Genomic DNA, 20,554 nt, shown 5'->3' with positions numbered 1-20,554 from the left:
GGTGGATGTTTATGAGTTTAGTGGGCTAAAGTGCTGGTAACCAACCTGAATTTATGATTAGTGAGATGGGTGAATACGATTAACAAAACGCACACGAGATAAGTACAGACGACTTTTCGTTTGCCTACGATTTCGCAATATTCTTTACCAGCAAGTACCTACAAAACAGCTTGTACCAAGAAAATGTATTATTAGTAAAAATAAATGTGTTTTTTAAAGATTCACTTTATACACAGTGCATGTAGAAGTCAAATACAGATTACATTTTGATATAGTAGAAAGTGTATCTAGATCATCTTCATCCAAGCCTTCTCCAGGAACGACAGCTGACAACGAGAACCGCGTATCAGCTCTGATGCCTTCGCACTCAGCACCCTGAAGTTTGTCTCGTTAAAGTCCATCTTATTGTAGAGGAAGCGGGATTGTCTGTCGCTGAGTATCCACACATTGCCTTCAAAATCCACCTGCGGTACATTTTTGTAATTTATTTTTATTGTAGCCAGATCAAAGCTTTTTTTCTTGGAACAGGTCTTGGAAATCTATGGGAAAGCATATGTCCATCAGTGGACGTTCTTTGACTGAAATAGTGATGGACAGGGGCCTTTCGTGTATTTATAAATAAATAGTTATTTCGCTATAAAAGACATTTCACTAAGCATATAGCGATTCAAATTCCATAAATATAGTTTTAATATTACTTATAGGTTGCTTTAATACGAAAAGGGACAAATTTAAATATACAAAGATAAAAAAGATTAATACCTTTGTTATATTACTAGCATCACGTCAATTCAATATAAATCTGCACACATGAAACTCAATTACACACACACACCCCTAAGAATAATCTAGATAATTGATGTAATAATTCGCTCCAAATTATATTGTTTTATTGATAAAAATGGATTTCAATGAATTGTTATTTACACTTTAGGAGCTTTTGTATTTTTATTTCTTTAATTTAAAAAAAGAATTTATAATTTTTCAAGCAAAAATAACGCGCGCAAGAAAATAGCATCGCACTCACATTAAAAAACAACTTCGCACAAACCCGCGCACACCCACAAATAAAAATAACGTTGGACGAACAAGAAACATGGAAAACATTTCTAATTCTATTCTAGCATGAGCAGATGTGGTAGTTCTCACCTTGATGTCATTAGGAAACTCGAGGACGTTGCAGTCGCTGACCAGCAGGGGCAAGTTTTCCAACGAGAACTCACGCTCCAGGTTCCAGCAGCCAACTCCGTTTTTGCTCAACTACGTCATAATCCATAAATATACGCAGTCTACATATACATAAAATTATCAATAAATAATGTCAACACTTGATGTCGTTGCCAAAATAAAATTGGTCCTTCGCCCAACGAACCTTTAGGAAGCTATTGATTTCTCTAAAATATCGAATCAGGAATGAGGAGATTCGTATACGAATGAAGGTAACCAATCCCAGCGGATTGGTAAGTTGAATTAGTAGTGGGCAAGCTATATAGCATTACAAGCTATATATTAACCAACGAATGGTATGAAATATAAAAAAGTGGGGAGTGTACTGCGCAGAACCTATCACCACCAGAATTTTAATATCACTCAAATGAAAATCACCCGTATCAGGGACGGACGACTTTGTAAGGCTATCGGAATATTTATCTATGGGGCCTACCTCCAATAGTGGATGTCCTTGAGTTGAAATGATGATTAGAGTAGACAGACCGGCGGTAAAGATCTAAGACTTGCGATCGTAGATTCGATCCCCGGGATATAATCTTATATAATTTACACTTTGTATTTTAATTATATAGAATTTCTACAGCTCAAAAACAAGTTTTCACAGGATGCACAGTAACGCTCTCTGCGTAACATAACATCTCATACCGATCGCCAACCCGCCTGCCAAGCGTGGCAATTATTGTATATCCCACTATTGATATCTTCGGAGGAGATTTATGCCTTGCGGTGGGCGTGTATGAACTGAAACGTCTACGACCTGAACATATGAAATAAATAATTCAATTAAAGAACCTCTTCCGAAAAAAAGCTGTCATAAATAAATATACCAGGGTAAAGAATAAGACGTTGGTGTCGGCGTGGTAGTCACACGCTGTCGCCTGCGACAACGGTCCCTTGTCTCCTTCCACCTGCAACGAAACCTCAGTTTCCCACCAGCACTACGTACAAACTACGTGCGTTACGTAATTTACGTTTTAACTCTTCTATATACATAATGTTCTTCTTGGAGAACACGAAACATACAGAACTTGACTGGTGGCCTCAATAAGAAAATAAATAAATTCAAAGAAACTCATTATAGTTTATACTTAAATAGAAGATTGAAGATAAGAAAAAAATCGAGGTAATAATAAATTTTATATAATTTAATTTTTACAAACTCACGTGTATCCCAGTGTATATTTCGTCTTGAGTGGCGTATGGTTTTCTCAGCAGTTTTGTTGAGATCCTCAATATCTTTGTACTCGAAGTCGGATGACAATACAGATCCCGGTGCCTGGAAGTAAAAATATATTTCAATTTTATATTTAATGTATATTTACTCGGATAGATGGCGATAACTTCGCCCATGTCGGTTCCAAGAAGATGCGACAGGACTAGGTTTTAGCAGAGTGATCTTCTCTAAAATGTCTAAAACTGGTTAGCCAGCAAAGATGAAGCAGTACCCATGACCTTGAGGACTAAATCATCTCAAAAATTCTGATACAAATGACTTAGGATCCCACCGGTGATATTTTTCAGATAAAACTTCCGTCGTGGTCATACTTTGTTCATATATCTCCTTTAAACTCGACTTATGATGACAGGAGTGGTAACTTGTGTAGGTCATGACAAAAATGTCAGAAGGGCCCAATATTATAGAAACCTGAACCAAAATCAACCCCCCTACAATGGTATGGGGATCTCCCAATCAACCAATAGTACGTCAAACATTAATCCATAGTGCTGTCTCGCTTGCACAGTACCAACCTCACGCAGACTTGTGGGTATTCACTTACCCACGAGTTGTACTACGCAAAATGTATATAGCGGCAAAATGAAGAACAAAGAAACGTAGGATCAAGCCAGAAGAGAATCAAGGACCAAATCGATTAACAACAATCGACTAGCAATATTGAATGCAGTGTTTCTTATGCGTTCGACGAACTTTTACTCAACGATATGTCCTATAAGGGTATTTTTAGGCTATTAGCATTTTTAACGCGCCTTGATTTAAGAGCCCGCAACAAACTTTGGAAGTTATTTTATGTGGTCACTTTACACAAATGGTCAGTGCTCCGCAAACTTTTCTCATCTACGGCACACTAAAAACTTTCCTAGAATTTCACGGCACAGCGACAACTGAATTTGAGAGACGAGTGAATGTAACATACTACTGTGTCTCAAATACAAAATATGTATAATGAAAAATTGTGAAATTTCAATTTATTAATTTTATTGATATTAATTATAGCGAAACACTAACATCTGACTTAAGACAAACCAGTGTACCAAGGCGCACTGGTTGCGGAACACTGCAATAGATATATCAATTTAAAACCTAGCTTTAATAATATTAAAAAGTATTTTACTTTTTATTAGGATTCTTGTGAGAAGTTTTAGCTTAGTAAACTATGTAAATTTATATCTGAAACATACTGTTTTATATCCCGTTAATTTAAAATTTCCTTTGACTGATTTCCCATACGAAGTCTTTCAATGACGCTGAATCACATAAGCAGTTCAATAGACATATCATAATCTGTGAGATCTACACCTAGCATAGACGACAGGGAACTACATACATTTTATTATTAACTGTCTTAATTATTACGTACAGAAATACAGTACTCGGCGATAAATATAGCACACAATAAAATACAAAAATATTGGTTTTAACAGCTCTTAATATATACTGGACTCTTTGTATTTCGTGCGACAGAGATAACGCTCTACGAAGCCGAAATTAGCCGATTGTCTCTTTCCAAAGATCGATGTGCAATATTCGTCGCCGGGTACTGTAAGTAAATATTATACCCATCACTCTTCTTCGGAGAAGAAAGCGCTACAGAAGACACTCCGTCGTTCCAGAAGAAATCAATCCCACCAACTTTATATTGGCTGGAGTTCTCTTCATGTTGGAATAGGGGGCTCTCCAGCCGCCAGACGGCGTCGTGCTTCAGGTCGTACACGACTATGGCTCCCGACCCCATGTCCGAGATATATGCGTATGTGTTGCGGCAGTCGTTGTCCATTATGTCCACCGCCTGAAGAGACATTCTTTATTTATTACATCCTTCACTACTGACAGATTTATAACAAAATATAAAGATTGACTGGTGAACCACGCCAATTATAGCATACATCTATGTCAATTAAAATGACGAAAGTAAACTTAAAAAAAAAAGGATAGTGTATTATAATGAAAACATGTACGAAGTGTGTTTAACAGCGATAGTCCAATGGTTGAGGACTGTCAGTTCGATTTCACACTTTGTGCATTAATAATTGCACACTCAAGTTTCCAAAGGATGGGCAGTAGCGTCCTCTACGTATCATAATAACACTTATCTTTAAGGAGGACTAAACCTTACAGTGGGCATCTATTGACTAAACCGACCGACGGAGTATGTTTGGAATTGTGTTTTTGATTAATGACTCCAGTTATATATAGTATAAAATATACATCTTGCAACACATATATGTCGTTTTTACTTTGTAGGAGCTAGATTACCCAGCGTATCGATCAGGGGAATCCCACGCTAGAGCGTTCTATATTTACCTCGAGCAAAAGAGAGCGCACTACAATACTTCTCGCCTTGTGCTTGGCTGACTGTTTTTATTGGTTCAATATTGTTTTCGTAGTTTTAAGAATTGGTATAAATATGGACACGTTTGATCAATACACACACTTATACTTTGGACTCCGTAGCATTACCTACAAGACCTACCGGCCCTAGGAAGAATACCACAACTTAAAGGCGGTATATCTTCATTAAGACATATGTTTTAAAAAGTTTTTGGAACTTCGGTCCATTACATTAGAGATTTCATCAGAATAATAGGCAGCCAATCTCTTACTTCGCTTAGACGGATGCCCTATGCACCAAGCTACCAGGCTGCCAGGAGATATGTGATCAATATTTTAATTCGAAAGTGTCTAGGAGTGTCGAATGGATGGATTGACCTGTTGAAATGGCCATCATTATGGACGCTTCAGCCGCAGTACTTCTACTGCTGGCTTTCACCAAAGATTCCTTTAGGATCAGTTGGAAAGAACCAGCGTCATGTTATCTGTCCACCTTGTGCACTCTCCTTCTTCACTCTTAAACCTTAGCATAACATGATCGACTGATAATAGTTCTAATAAAATAAATAAAAAAATTAAACTAACAATGCTGGTGAATACTGAAGAATCCCGTAGCACCTGGTCTTCGAACACATGCTTGAACTGCAGCGTGTTTTGTTTGAGATCGAATACCAGTATAGCAGGCTGGACCAGTTGTTTTACGTTTTCTATTAAAACAAAATATTAACTATTCTCTTAAAGCTTGTGTTACTGGTGATGACTTATGTATCACAGATGTGATAGATTACAGTGCGCCTTATAAAAAGGCTCAACATCACCCAAATCACAATAGAGAGGACTATACACGGAGTTTCGCTGCGAGATCGAATCAGGAATATGAACATCCGCAGAAGAATAAAATTCACCGATGTATCTTGAAGGATTGCTCATCTCAGGTGCCAGTAGACAGGGCACATAGCTTGTGCAATCGACAGCCAAAAGGTTTTCAACTGGCGAAGTCGAGCAGGTAGACGTAGCGTGGATTATTCCCCCACAAGGTAGACTAACGACATAGCTAAAGTCGCGGGAAGTTTCTAGATGCGCGCAGCGCATGAACAGCCATTGAATCTTTGGGGTGATCTATGATGATTCGCTTACAAAGTCTTGGCCTTTACCCAATCAAGTCCACCAGATCATCACGTTCCTTAGTTGGTTCCTGACTATAATTGCAATGGTTTTTGTATCATAAATGTTATCATCATCAATTCAGTTGCAGTTTGGTCACAGCTGGGCACAGGCTTTCATTTAAGGTAGTGTGTCCACGTTTGGCGGTTCTCGGTCTATACTCCAGAACTTTAAAGCCTCTGCGGCCATCCGTTCTGCCTTCTATGAGGCTTGTCCGCTGCAACTCCTACTTGCCAACTCGCGATGTTAATTAATTTAGTTCGTCTATGTATCTACATGATTGATCAAATGACTGTAGGCTAAATGACCTTGGAAATCACATGTGGACATGGGGTGTTCGATACATGATGCTATTGATATTGTTAATTTTCTAGGGTAGGCTAAAAGATTTAAGATCAAGTGATCACTGCTTGGTATTTACATACCGGACATATCAGTAGCTCCGTTATCAACCACCCATAGTCGATCACACTTGTCAATGTGGATGCGGAAAGCGGAGACCACAGTGCTGTTGGTGCTGGCACAGCAGGCGTCGTCAGCGATGAAAGCGTCGCCCCAGCTGGGGTACGGGTTCAAATTCTGCTGTTGACTGCCGTTCACGTACACGTAGTTCAGAGAGGAGGGAACTCCTGAATTCAACGGGAAAAATCCTTACCGTAACAACATTGTTACTGAAGTCAGAAATGAAGATTAAAATGGGTTCCAAATTTAAAAACAAACATATTATCAGCCGGAAGAGACATATCTCCAGTTTCTTCCGACGACCTTAACTAACCCATCTATTCAAGTTGTGAGTGGATGTTCTGCACTGTACTTGCTGGTCTATGATCTCTACTGTAAAAACTTAAAGACTCATTAAGAATTCTGCTCATTGCCACTTCAACTTGCCTGTTCACTGGGCTATGTCGCTTACCTTCGTTCGCCATAATCATACTAGCCTTTAACTAAACGTTAATTAATATATCTCAAATAATTATTAAACAAGCTGCAAATAGTCCGTGTTGTTTAAAGATAAGAAAATTTAAAGTAATAGTGCATAAGTTAATAGGTATTTTTATTACTTCTTAGGTTATAACGTATCTGTTACAATTGTTTTATAGTCTGTACCTCTTTTCCATCTCGGTACGGTTATAAATAATTTGTCCTTCCATCTCGCTAATCCAGTTGGCATATTATTTTCAGGTATGTACGCATGAGAGGCTATCGCAGCTTCCCTTTGTTGACCCTCCCAAGCGAAGTCCAAAACTTTCCACTGGAATTTCGGTGGCAAGAGGCATCCGGATAATTGAAACAAAGCTAGTAATGGTAACAAAACAAAGTGCCAAATCATGTTTTGGTTATCACATCGTTATTTCTAATTTAAATTAAATTTTATTTCGAAACATTTTTTTGATATCATTCCTTTTCTATGCATTTTACTTGACAACTCAGAATGATATTTACATATAAGTGACAAATTCTATTTTTTTTTTTCAATAGCTGTAAACGCAGTGGTGTGGCGCGAATTCGGAATTATATTTACTTTTATATGAAAAACCTGTATTTCTGATACTTAATTTTATTTCAATTTGTGGTTAAACAATAAAGTTTTAAATTAATTTATTTAAATTATGTGCGTTATTAAATGCTTAGTTATTTAAAACCTATTAGGGTTGTATTCAAAATTTATTTATGAATGATTATATCGGAATATGAACTGACTAGTTTTAAAACAAAAGTCAATAACAATAACTTCGAGTTACACCCTATATCCTATCGAGTTAAACCTTATGTAATTTAAATCAGAAGATCGTTAAATTTTTTTAACAAGAGGACGTAAATTTAAACGAAATAATTTTATGATTAATAAATTTAACAAAAATTGCATAGTTACTTTTTAGGACCACCCTCTCGTAAGTCTAAAGGGTCAAGTAATCTGCGTTCTTAAGTTATAATGTTATTTGTTTAAAGTAGACTTAAATTATCTACTTTTCGACATTTTTGTTTACTGTTTTATTCATTTATGATAAGCTAATATAATGCTATGTTTTTTTTTTTATTATTTCATTTCACAGTATTGAATTGAAATAATAACACCAACAACATTAATTACATATTTCTCTCGTTTTTATATTAAGTGACGTCTATTTTATATATGTTATAATTAAAAATACGGTAAGCATTAACCTAACCTAATTTAATATTTTGACATGGATGGCAAATAATTTTTTCAATTTTATGAACGCAACTTAACTCACATGTGTCAAATCAAAAGGTAGCTGTCATTATTGTCACGTCGGATTGTCTGCTAATTGTTCATACATCGTCCAATAAAATGTAATGATTGTGATTGAAATACTCAGCCAGAGGGCCGCTATTGTTAACCTTGAAATACAAATCGATTGATTTTTTACAGACGCAAAACATTTGATTAAGTGTGACAATGTCGAAGGAGTCTAATGAAACTCCTAACGGGGATGATACAGCAGTCACGGAGCAAGCAAATGAAAAACGTATCGGTTGTACCCATTACAAACGTAGAGCAAAATTTGTGGTAAGTAATTCAATTCCATACATGACAGAATTCACGTTATCTCGTTTAACAATCAATTCGAAGTTCAAAACACCCTAATCTAAAATTAAACACAGGCGACGCAAATTGTTCTGCATGCGATAAGTACTGCGAAATTAGAAAACAAAGATCGTGTCAACGAACTTAATCTGCAGATGTTTTTGTTCAGAACCATGTTCTGCCACATTTTTATAGTAGGTTAAAATTTTATAAGTGTGGTTAGCAAAAAGTTCTATGTGCTAAATTACGATACGTTCTTTTAGTATGTTTATATTACTGTACAAAACCAGTAATTGCATACAAAGTATATTTAAGTTAGATCTAACTAAATCATATTAAATACTCTTTAATCACCTTGAATTACCTTATTTAGTGATAACAATTGTAACCTTGAAGTAATGCATACATGATTTGAGATTTATAAAACTTCCAAAGTTATATCTGGTTCATTTACATATTATTCAAATACATACTATGCTTGTAGTTCAATATTTGTTTTTATTTTGGGTACAACATAGACAAGTTTCATTGTTTTGAAACTACTTCTCTAAAAGTTACAGAAGATGGTATTTCTATTGTTTAACTTATTATGAGTTACCTGCCTACCTACAACTAATTACTCTGGTGAGCAGTGATTCCCCAGGAGCCTAACTCAGAACTACCTCTATGATCATATGATGTCCTTTGTGTTTTTCTGTTGTTTTTCTTGGAGAGGATGTCGCATGTTCACACAGTCTTGCAAACAGCAGCTTACTTATCAAAGAAAAGTCTTAGAAATAGATATCTCTTGCTTATCTTGCACATTACTCTGCAATAACCATCTGTTGTGTTTACAACTACATCATCTATATTTGAATGAACATTTTTCAGTATACAATGAACTTGAAGATGACAATGGTTACAAACTTTAAATATTAAATTGGGGATTCTGATTATTAACAACATACATAACATAGTTATTAACAAATTGGATATAAATTCAAAATTAATAAACATTGCGAAACTGAAAAATGTTTAAAGAACATTTGGCGACTATATTCCTGTATACCATTATAGGGAGTTATTTTTTTATTTAGAACTTATTTTGACAAGGTTTTTATCACAAAAAGACATGCTAACCCCTTACAAACAAAGATTAGATAAAAAATTATCATCTCACAAATTACAACATATGGTGCTGTACCCTCTATGGGTTAATTGCGGACTTATACATTTTTGTCAACCTAATAAATAATATTCAAGGTATTCTTTGAGGGTAATTATGTATATTTTTTAGAGTCTCTTAAGTAAACTTAGCACTGGCAGAGATGGTTTAGCTCAAGAGCTTCCTAGAAAGTTATATTTTAGGCCATTATATAGATTTTTACAAGATTGGGAGATTACATTAAACACACTGGAGCATATGCTTCATGGTTTGAATTATCACTTATTACAATTCTAAGGTACCCGTTGTGTAGAATCTTTCATCATTGATTGCTATTGGCTAGTTAACAGTAGAAGAAAAATACTTCAGCAAATCATGGAGTGAGGATTAGAGGCCAATAGACTAAGTTCAAAATTTACTGTGGTATATCCTGTGCTAAAAGGAACATAATTTATAATTCGAATCAAGTTGATGCATATCTAAACATAGGTAGTTATTTATTTGGTATGTTACTAGATGCATTATATAAAATATGCTATTATAAACAAGCCTTTGCCTGTGAAAAAAAAATATAAAATGAGTCTTCTCTAGAAATTCCCATTAATATCCCATCTCAACAATATTCAGAAGTTTCTGTTAGGTATTAAAACATTGTGCAATGTTTTGAAATAAAAATTATTAATTCAAATTTTACTATGAAGTTCGAGTTACTTAGAATTTGGTATTGATAAATTTATTTTGGTATATAGTAAAATTATTCTAAATTTTTAATTTTTTTTCTTACCAAGAATTTTGAGACCTATGCCTTGTAGTGGGTGTTTGTAAGCTGACATGATGTTGATGATTTAATTTATGAATGTAGTTTACATATTCAATGTTTTTATGTGTATCTATGACCTATGTTTCTCAATCTATGTTAATTACAATTCTCTGCACACCAACATCATGAGGGATTGAAGTAATGTACCAGGATCTGTTATCTTTCATTTGTAAGAGTTTATGGGAACTGTTGAGTGCGGCCCTGTATCGAGTACGGCCCTGCGCAGTGACCGGCTCGTGCACAGCCATTAATTCTAAGTGTCATTATAAGACATGGTTAATCATTGAAAAACATGCAAAAGTAAATTCTCAAATTCTATGAACTAGCCATCTCTATTGTGTTCCTAATTTATTGGTTATACTATCCCATATCTTTCGGGAACCTATTTACAGTAGCTCTTGCCTCAATAGTCTCTGACAACAGTATTCTTTAAGGTGAATGTCCCATATGCAAATGCATGACCTGACTCTCCAAGTAGTTGGTGGAGTTGGAAGGCATGCTTACTTCCTGTACCTCACCAAGTATGCCCTAATGATTTATTGAAATGAATAATGTAATCAAATCAAGTCTCCATAGGGGCCTTAAAAGTTTTACTACTACAATTAGGTTTAAAGTGAATGTCTATCATTTTGCCATTTTAAATCCCAAAGGGCAACCAGATAAAAATCAAATCTTTTATCCATTTATATATCTTTTATGCTGGATAGGAGTGTGTTTATTGAATATTATTTGGAGATTTTCTCTTATATTTGCAAATCAAAGATCTAATCAATGTTCATTATTTTGTTTTACGGCATCATGACAGAGACAGACAGTACAAAAAGAGAAGGAAACGGAATTGAGTCTTGTCACATGTCACTATAAGTTCATTCCATTACTTTAAAAATAAGTATGTGCAATTATTACAGTAATAAGGTTAAGTTATATTTCTAATTTGATACCTATTGTTATAGACACCATGCTGCAACAAGTTTTACATGTGCCGTTACTGTCATGACGAGAAGGAGCAGCATTATTTCAACAGGAAGTCTGTGACGGAGTTGATTTGTACAGAGTGTGATACAAGACAGAAAGTCCAAGCGGAATGTGAGAATTGTGGCGTTAGATTTGGAAAGGTAAGTTTGTAAACTTAGATCTCTAAAATCAGTTAACTAAACTTTCTTAATTATTATTATTAAAAAAGGGGTTCAGATTTAACTCATTTGACAGCTAAAAGATTTAGAGCTTTGTCTTAGCTTAAATAAGAGTATATTTCCAATCGTCCGCAATAAAGTGATAAAATACGTTAGATTAATTTAATTTATTTTTTTGGAATTTATCAAGCCAATAATTTCGTGCAGTATATAGTCTGTAAGCACAAAGGGAAAATAATTAATTTTAATGCATAAGAGGAAAGGGCAATTGGAACAAATTAACAACATAGGAGATGGAAAAAAAGAGAAAGACACCACAAAAGATGGATCAATGAAATAAGACAGGTTGCAGGGATAATATGGAGTAGAGAGGCCAGAGAGAGATCTGCATGTATTAGATTGAAGGAGGCCTTTGTCAACTGGTAAACAGACTTGCTACAAATTAAATGAATAATTTTATTTAATTATGTGGACTTGTATATATGTACATTTAAAACTAAATCCAATTGTCTGAATAAACGGCTTATACTGCAAGCTTATAACTATATTATCAATATAATATTTATTATTTCTATAACCATTTATTGTGTGCTTGGATAGTGTAAGCAAGCAGTAGTAGTTCAGTGGTAGAGGATTATGACTTGCAAATAAAGGCCACAAATTCCATCCAGGCATATACTTTTATATAATTAAAATTTTGTGCATTAAATACATAGAGGTGCCAGTGCACACAAACAAGATTCCAGAGGATGGGCAGCATCATATGCATACTATAATACTACACCGAATTATGATAGATCACCCACATCATTGCAAGAGGCCTTGCCTTGCAATGGGCTTTCATGGGCTGAAACGACGACAACAAGGGCTTATCATTCATCTCTTTAAAACTTTTACACTAATAATTGATCAACTTGTAGATGATGAATCCAGGGAATACCAAGAAGTTACATTTACATGTTGAACATCTAAATGCATTAGTAATTTGTTGGTTCCAGTACACATGCCTGATATGCAACCTGTTCGATGACGACGACAAGAGGCAGTACCATTGCGAGGGCTGCGGCATCTGTCGTGTGGGTGGCCGGGATCGCTTCTTTCACTGTGAGCGCTGCAACATGTGTCTACCTGTTCAGTTGCAGAGGGATGGACATAGAGTGAGTTTACTCTCATATGTTTAGTTATACCTGTTTAATCTATTATCATCAGTCTTATAGCTCCAGTCACATATATATTTATCACTCCATTTATTATTTTTGAAAAACCCAAAGAAAGATTCAGATTCCAAAAGTCCAATTAAAAGTTAAATATCATTATCTGCTGTGAATGAAATCATTGATTTTTATATATCTAATTAAGAATTTATTTCTTAATTTTTATTAGTATACATTTAGGTATTACACCAAGGACTTGGTGTGTTTGTAATTTGTTTTCTTTTTAACTAATAAAGAGGTTCTATGAAACATTAACAATTTGTCTTTACTTCTTGCTATGGTTAAGTTTGTAAATGTTTTTTATAGGTGTACATGTCAATAAGGTGATAATGAGTAAATATTTACACATTTTTAATGAAAGAGCTAAATTGCAAATTTTATTCAGTGGATGTGATTGAGATGGCATTTTTTGTTCACTGAGATCAAGGATGGCCTCATGTCAATGTATTCTTATATCTCTACATTTTTTAAAGCTACCCCATGTGCTTACAAAATTTTTATTCTGTTAGTGTATATAGTATAGTGTTTATTAAGGGTATTTATTTTCTAGAATTGCATCCACATTTTTATATAAATAATTGTTTTTATATCTAAATATCCATGATTACAATAAAAACCCACTTATTAATTAAACATGGCACAGCCTGTCTTTAGAGTGAATTACATTGAAGGGTTTTGCAGCATTACATAATACTGGTGATGTGTGCAGTGTGTGGAGAATGTGTCCCGATCCAACTGCCCGGTGTGCCTGGAGGACATCCATACGTCGCGCATCCCCTGCCACATCCCGGACTGCGGCCACTTGCTGCACCGGCCATGCTTCGAGCAGCTGCTGCACTCGGGACACTATGCCTGCCCCACCTGCCAGACTAGCATGATCGACATGTCCAATGTAAGTCAACTTATTCTATACTAGTTGACCATTTTAATTGTAATACTTTATGTATATATAATATCTTTTTGGATTTAGATTTACTTAAATGTTTGATAAGAAAGTTGAGAAGAAACAGGTTGCCACATTTCTGAATTTATGAAGACTTATTCATGTTTACTGAATTATCTAAGGCTATTTTTGAAATTTCAATTTAATTTCAAAATATTGGCTTAGCTTCACCTACCAATGTAGGCAGATAATATTTTAGGAAGTTTCAACATCTGCAAAACTTGCCTATTCCATATTAAATAGCTGCAGTGAGTCCATTGGGAATAGCTAAATTTTGAAAAAAAAAAAGATGGAAACTTCTGTTCTAGACTAGACTATGTAATGAAAAAATAAAAAACATAAAAAAAAAATTACCAACTTATGAGAATATACTTGAAAACTAACTATAAACAAATGACTAAAAATATGTATATAAAAAATTTCATCTTATTTGAAAACACCGAAATATTTTCTTTTGAATATCACATTGAATTATGTTATTTACTTTTACATACAACCCACAGCTATGGAGCTATTTGGACTCTGAAGTAGCCGCTACACCAATGCCTCCGGAATATGCTGATTATAAAGCTACCATACTATGCAAGGATTGTCATAAGGTAAATAAAACTACAATGGTCTTCTATCATACCGTGTTTAACATTCGATTAATTTTAGCTTATTTTTTAATTAGCTAATTACAATTTTAGACCATTGTCAGGCGTTTTAAAACAATACATAATATTTAATGTCATCTATCTTAATAATATTTATAATTATCTTGCTAAGACATGTCATTAAGAATGTCATGTTACTTTCGAAGTATCAAATGCCCCGAAACTTATATTTAATTTTTTGGTGTACACCAAATAATTAAATATATGTTTAACAACATATAAGTTAAAAATTATTAAAACTTGCCATACATACAATGGTTTTAATATGTATTCCTTTATAGTTGAACATTTAAAATTAAATATATACAACATTATAAAAAAGGCATCAAATTCAAACATATAAGTTATCTCACATAAGAAAAAACATCTGGCTTACGGCTTTACACAACCATGGAGCTCTTAATGTAGAAATATTTCATCCGGCGCCAAATCAATTTTCCTGAAGGAAAGTGCTTAAAAATACTGAAATATATTATTATTCTATTATGGTGTATCCATAGTCATATCAATCTTAAATATGGATTCTGAAGACTAGAAGCCATATTAGATATTGATGGCAGGTAAACGTTGATTAATAAGTCCATGTGAAGTCTGTTTTATGTACATTTCCAGTGGTGTGTCAATAGACATATCACACTGAAATATCATACTGTATGAACACTACTGTAATTTAAAAATAAAAGCCAATTAGTGTTTTTAGAGCTTTAAATTCTTGTATAGTTTTTGGATTATATTGAACATATATTTTCTTTCAGTTGTCAACAGTGAAGTTCCATGTGGTCGGTTTGAAATGCCAGCACTGTGGAGCATACAACACTTGTCAGACCAACGGCTTCCACAAGTGAGTTTTTTTTTAGTTTTTCACTTTGTTATATGGATTAAAAAGAGTAACATGCTAGTTATGTTTCCAAAACAACTGAACAGTCAAATAATTCGAACAGCAGTTCATATTTAACAACATACATTTTAGTGCGGTGAATAGGAACCGCATGAAATAAAACATACAGAAGCAATTGCAAATAAACTTCATGGATCATCATCTCCCTCTAAGATATCTATGGGGGTATAAGCCAGGGGTAACCAAACTGTGGCTCTTTGAACAATAATTTTTGGCTCCGAATGATAGTCGAATTATTTCAATATTTAAATTTCCCTGGGAAATCGAACCAAGTTACTGGTATGACTGATAATAATTATTATTGCACTATAAAATTAGCAAAATCCAAACACCGAACATAATCATTAGGTGTGCATGTATCATTAGGAGTGCTGTCATATGTGTGCCATTATATCAAAATTCGATACACATATTTTGTACTTTGATATATCATTTCAATAAATATGATTTTTGTAAAAAAATATTAGTTTGCGTTTTTTAAATGCGTATACAGTTGCGGTTCGCGAAACATTTCAAATTTGGAACAATGGCTCGAATTATCAAGGAGCATGGTCACTACTGGTACATACCATAATTGCAACTCTTGGAATGCAGGTTAACTATGCCAGTGTGGTATGTGGCAAAGAACGCTGCTGCCCATCCGTTGGAAACTTGTTTGTGGGCAGTGACAATCCTATGTTATTAATACACAAAGTGACCTACGATTGCAAATCTCACTCCTCTACCAACGGGCTACCACTGCTCATTGATAGATTTAAATAATAGTTGTCGTTATAGATGAGGTGAAAAGGATCAGGGCATATAGAAAACAAATCAAAACCATATCAAATAATTGTGAATTGCCAAAACGTATAAACATTGTCCATTGTTGTGAGAACATTGTTATGATAAACTGGTTCAGAACGAAGGTACTATCTCATTTTTTTAGAGGTGACTTTTATTCATTTCAAAAACTAACACAGGCATTATCAACATTGAGGTTAGAGTTTGCATAAAGTTTTTTAAAATACCAGGGAAACAAGTGGATCGGAAAATGCGGAGCCCTCGGCGTCTAGCGCTTCGCCCTCTTCAGCCGGGTCCAGCACGCGCGACTGCTCGCTGCCGCGCGCGTCACCCCTCGACGAGCCGCCGCAAGCCTGACGCAGCGCCATCTAGCCGCTGACGTCACGACTACCCGCACGGAAACTAAAACTAGTGCGTTCCAAGTTCAAATCCATAAGTACTACAGAGAAATGTACTAATGTATCATCATATTTCTCTAGTGAAGACAGGGGTCAATAATTGGGTTATTAATATAAATACACTTTTATAACTGGACAGGTTAATATAGCTCTTTCAACTGCATTGTAAGTAAATGAAAGAGACAAACGATTGAAGTTAAAGATTGGTTTACATGAGGGTAAAATTAAAAATATATTAAATACACATTTTTAATTATTGGATGGAAAAATGCCGTCCCATTTTACTTAATCGGTTTTTTAGTGTATTTGCTATCTTTGTCATACGTCAAATAGAAATCACCTAGTAAAAAAGTAGATAAAACAATAAAGCGTATTACCTAAGAGCAAAAGAATGCATTTGTATCAGGAAAATGATAGATGCATGTAAACTCATCCTAAGCTCGTTATAATTAACCAACGAGTTTCGTTATTGGTTAATTATTGAGTTTCTTGAATTAACTCTGTCCGGCAAATATACTATATTACTTGGCGTTTGATTTGGCACGTAGGAAATATTGTTTTATGTACAAAATCAGTTTTAGAAAACGATCGTGTTTGTGTTCAGAAATTTTACACTGTTCTTCGTTTACACAACAATCAATATATATTTAATTACTCAATGGCATTAAATGTATATAGATAACGGTAGATATAACAAACGGTTAGTAAAAAAACCTTTGAAAACACTTATCTGATATTGGAGTTATTTTTATATTCAAGTCTTAAGACCTACTAACCTCAAGGTATCCTTTTGTTTATTTATTATTTATTTTCTTGATCATCTATTCCTTTAATCGGAATTTAGATTATTTTCCATTTAAATAAAGTATGTATTACCGTCCAATTTAAATATGGTAAACCCAAGTTTTAATTGAAGGGTTTAGAAAATAAAAATTGAACGTTTGTAAGTTTCTTTGTCCTGGCTAAAGACTAACTCGAAGCTATCGGAAATAATTTTTTGATAATTATGGATATAGCTTTAATGGGCTAAATAGATAACCTAATAAAATAAATTAATTTTAGCAAGTATAATTAACTGTCTTCTTTGCCTAATTACAATTTTACGACTCAGGTGTTTTTATTATAAATCTACATTAGGTAAATTTGTTGGCACACATTAACACTTATACATTCATATTCCGAGAGTTTTTTAATTAAAAAAGTTCTTTCCGCATTTAGGCATTACATAATATTTTGGTAAATATATAAGTATAACTGATTCTTGGCACCCAGTAACACTTATACACTCGTATTCCGGGTATTTCAATTAAAAATTCCTTTCCATATTTAGCTAACACTTCACATTTTGTAAAATGTAAGTATACCTGCTTGCTGGCAAGCAGTAACATTCTCAAATTTTCGTATCCCGGACTTTTTTTTACGAAAAAGTACTTAGCCAACCACTTGAAATTTAGGGAAATATGCATCCAAGGATTTTTGATGATCATTCTAAAAACATTTCTAATATGAACAATTAATAACTGTCTCTGTATGAGTTAATTGGTTAATGGTGTAAAAACTTACACCAACTATATATCACCCTGTATATGCGAAGAAAGAAATTATGTCCAGAATATACTGCCGTAGATTTAGATATATGAAGGCACTTAATATTATCTATTGATAATAGATTTATAAAAATAAATTTTTAAATTTACAAAATTGTATAAAGCCAGTTATTTTATATTTAAAATCCGTCTTGTAGAAATATTTTAACTAAGTTATTTTTAAATTGCACGAATAATTTTTATTAATGTAAATGAATATTTATCGTTCCTAGAGCTAGAAACTAATTTTATTTTTTAGTTTCTATATTCATTAGTTATATATCGATTGTTGTATAAACATTGTATTATCACAACACTAGATTTACCTCGAACGCAAAGTTATGGGATGCGATTTAAAATGAAAATATATTATTTAAGTTGTTTATATTTAGGTTAATTTATAATTTCGCTTATTAATGCGGTAATACTACACAGAGTTAATTCCTTTTTGTTTTTTTTATTATTATTTATTATTAAGTTATTGGTTAAGTAATTATGACCAGAAATTGAATATTTAGATCATATTCAAAGAAATTTTGGTAATAAATAATGGAGGTGTCTTGAATTAACCTTATAAATCAAGTAACTAAGGCAACTTTTTCAAGATTTCCGGAGACCAAATTCTAACATTCATTATTCAAAATTGGATGGATGTATGTATATGTATATGTATGTGTATATATATATATATATATATATATATATACATATATTACTGACTTAGACCTGAAAAATAAATATATATATTTATTTATTTTTCAGATCTAAGTCATATACTATATGTATTGTCATACATATATATAAAAATTAAAAAAATTGAAAGAAACTCATTATGATGTCGAAGTATCACTAAGGATTACTTCTAGTCTGAATCCGTTAGGGGGGAAAGGTTCTCGAGGTAGACGCAGCTTCGGTAGGTGGACCAACGACATAATTAAGATCGCTGAAAGGCACTAGTAGCAGAAAGGCAAGATCTGTCATCGTGGCGATTTTTGGGTGTGGCCTATTCCTGATAGTGGGTGTCTATCGGCTTACACGGTGTTTGAGAAGGAAGTCAATGTATTAACTTATTTAAATTACAAGCACAAGATTGTCCATCTCACTCACAGATTTATAATTTTAAGATACAAAAGTGTTTTCCATTTTAGGCTAACACAAAGCTTTACGGTTCCGAATATTCAATCTCTGGTGACCGAACGATCATATCATATAGGTGTATTTGGTGGTACGATTTCGAACTGTAATGCCTATAATAATATAAATAAACTTGTATCTAACGTCACCTTGCTTTCATTGGCGTTTAAATGTAATTTAAACTATTCTTTATTTACCGGACAGAGTTGATTTGGTAAAATGCACTTATTGGCAACTGCAGGGAACAAATAAAATTATAGATGCGTTTATACGTGGCTGTTTTTTAAAGCAAGTAGTTATTTATTTTTGCGTGCTATGGGCATTAATTTTTTAATAAAAACCTGTTGTTTTCATTTACTGACAGAACGCAAACGACAGATGTCGAACACATTTCGCCGCCATATATACACATACTTACTTCCTTAACCAATTTACTGGTTTCAACTCTGCCGGGATCGATATATTTGATAGCATAAAAGCAAGTGAAGTAGATATAGCAAAATGTTGATAATAAAATCTGTGTTCATATATACCGGTGTCCCATAAATCAACGTCAATCAGAAATCTCGTGACATATTGGCTGAAAAAAATATGTGTTGTTCATATTATTGTCATTCAGAAAAGTAAATCAATTATTACATCTGTGATGTTATTTCAATAACTGATTATAAACCTATATTTCCTTATTTTCCTATTTTTTTTTCATTTTCATATTATCGTGGGCAATCCTTACGTCAACGATAGACTAGTGCTACACTTTTGAAGTCAAAACTATTACTTCATCTTATGATTGGCCACTATTTGCTCTATCACCCCGATTTCGATTTGACGTTGATTTATGGGAAATAGTGTATAAAATAGTTTAAAAAATAATGGAACTGTAACTTCCGCTTGGCAATAAACCAAACTATGTTTAATTTTATATAACCTCTAGCGATATGTTATGTATATATATAATTACGTAGATAACACACGTGGTTGCGACGACCAAAATTTCAATTTTGTGATACGATCGAGTCTTAATGGTTGTAACTTAAGTGTTGCTCAGACGGTGTATTCACGTTTGTTGTTACTTAGATTTATTGTTGCTATACAGAAAAAAAAACTATTCAACAGAATTACTTATGTACACGTAATTTGTGATTTTTACATTTTGTCGAAATTGTTAAATAACTCCATTCAATAATCCTTTCTGTAATAAAGTAACGCAGTGTTTCCAAAGGTTGGGCCCACATTCCACAGGGATGGCAAGATAAAAATGTACTGGATACGAGTTTAACCCTTTCACTATAAAAAATATATATGTTACATATAGGGATGCAAGAATTTTAG

The 20,554-nt window shown here is 33.7% G+C and overlaps 2 protein-coding genes across 2 annotated transcripts; one reads left to right on the top strand and one right to left on the bottom strand.

Annotated features, from left to right (window-relative positions):
- Positions 1-287: 287 nt before the first annotated feature.
- LOC137921629 (L-dopachrome tautomerase yellow-f-like) lies at positions 288-7,377 on the bottom strand. Its single transcript, XM_068764428.1, has 8 exons — positions 7,070-7,377; positions 6,388-6,591; positions 5,384-5,505; positions 4,027-4,256; positions 2,395-2,506; positions 2,058-2,138; positions 1,150-1,260; positions 288-464 (listed from the first exon to the last, which is right to left on the bottom strand). Exons 1-8 carry the CDS (start codon positions 7,290-7,292, stop codon positions 288-290), a joined length of 1,260 nt encoding a protein of 419 aa, XP_068620529.1. The 5' UTR covers positions 7,293-7,377.
- An 847-nt stretch (positions 7,378-8,224) lies between these two features.
- Positions 8,225-17,195, top strand: Rchy1 (Ring finger and CHY zinc finger domain containing 1). The gene is made up of 8 exons (XM_068764282.1): positions 8,225-8,278; positions 8,358-8,495; positions 11,431-11,592; positions 12,609-12,767; positions 13,534-13,716; positions 14,271-14,366; positions 15,179-15,264; positions 16,335-17,195. The coding sequence occupies exons 2-8, from the start codon at positions 8,385-8,387 to the stop codon at positions 16,459-16,461; spliced, it is 924 nt and encodes a 307-aa protein (XP_068620383.1). The 5' UTR covers positions 8,225-8,278; positions 8,358-8,384; the 3' UTR covers positions 16,462-17,195.
- Positions 17,196-20,554: the final 3,359 nt, after the last annotated feature.

This window comes from Battus philenor, unplaced genomic scaffold, assembly GCF_028537555.1.
Source record: "Battus philenor isolate CCGP_79_NKW_IND1 unplaced genomic scaffold, ilBatPhil1.0.hap1 SCAF_19, whole genome shotgun sequence".
NCBI lineage: Eukaryota > Metazoa > Arthropoda > Insecta > Lepidoptera > Papilionidae > Battus > Battus philenor.
Note: the sequence above shows the minus strand (reverse complement) of the source record. Positions and strands in the feature narration are given on the sequence as shown.

What these genes read in the sequence shown, in the direction of transcription:
- Rchy1 (XM_068764282.1), top strand. Translation starts at nt 8,385, where the DNA reads ATGTCGAAGGAGTCTAATGAAACTCCTAACGGGGATGATACAGCAGTC. An exon ending in TGCAGAGGGATGGACATAGA is followed by an intron (nt 12,768 to 13,533) that starts GTGAGTTTACTC and finishes TGATGTGTGCAG; the next exon opens with TGTGTGGAGAATGTGTCCCG. An exon ending in CAGACCAACGGCTTCCACAA is followed by an intron (nt 15,265 to 16,334) that starts GTGAGTTTTTTT and finishes TTAAAATACCAG; the next exon opens with GGAAACAAGTGGATCGGAAA.
- LOC137921629 (XM_068764428.1), bottom strand. Translation starts at nt 7,292, where the DNA reads ATGATTTGGCACTTTGTTTTGTTACCATTACTAGCTTTGTTTCAATTA. An exon ending in CGGAGCTACTGATATGTCCG is followed by an intron (nt 5,506 to 6,387) that starts GTATGTAAATAC and finishes TTGTTTTAATAG; the next exon opens with AAAACGTAAAACAACTGGTC. An exon ending in ACGTCTTATTCTTTACCCTG is followed by an intron (nt 1,261 to 2,057) that starts GTATATTTATTT and finishes ATTATGACGTAG; the next exon opens with TTGAGCAAAAACGGAGTTGG.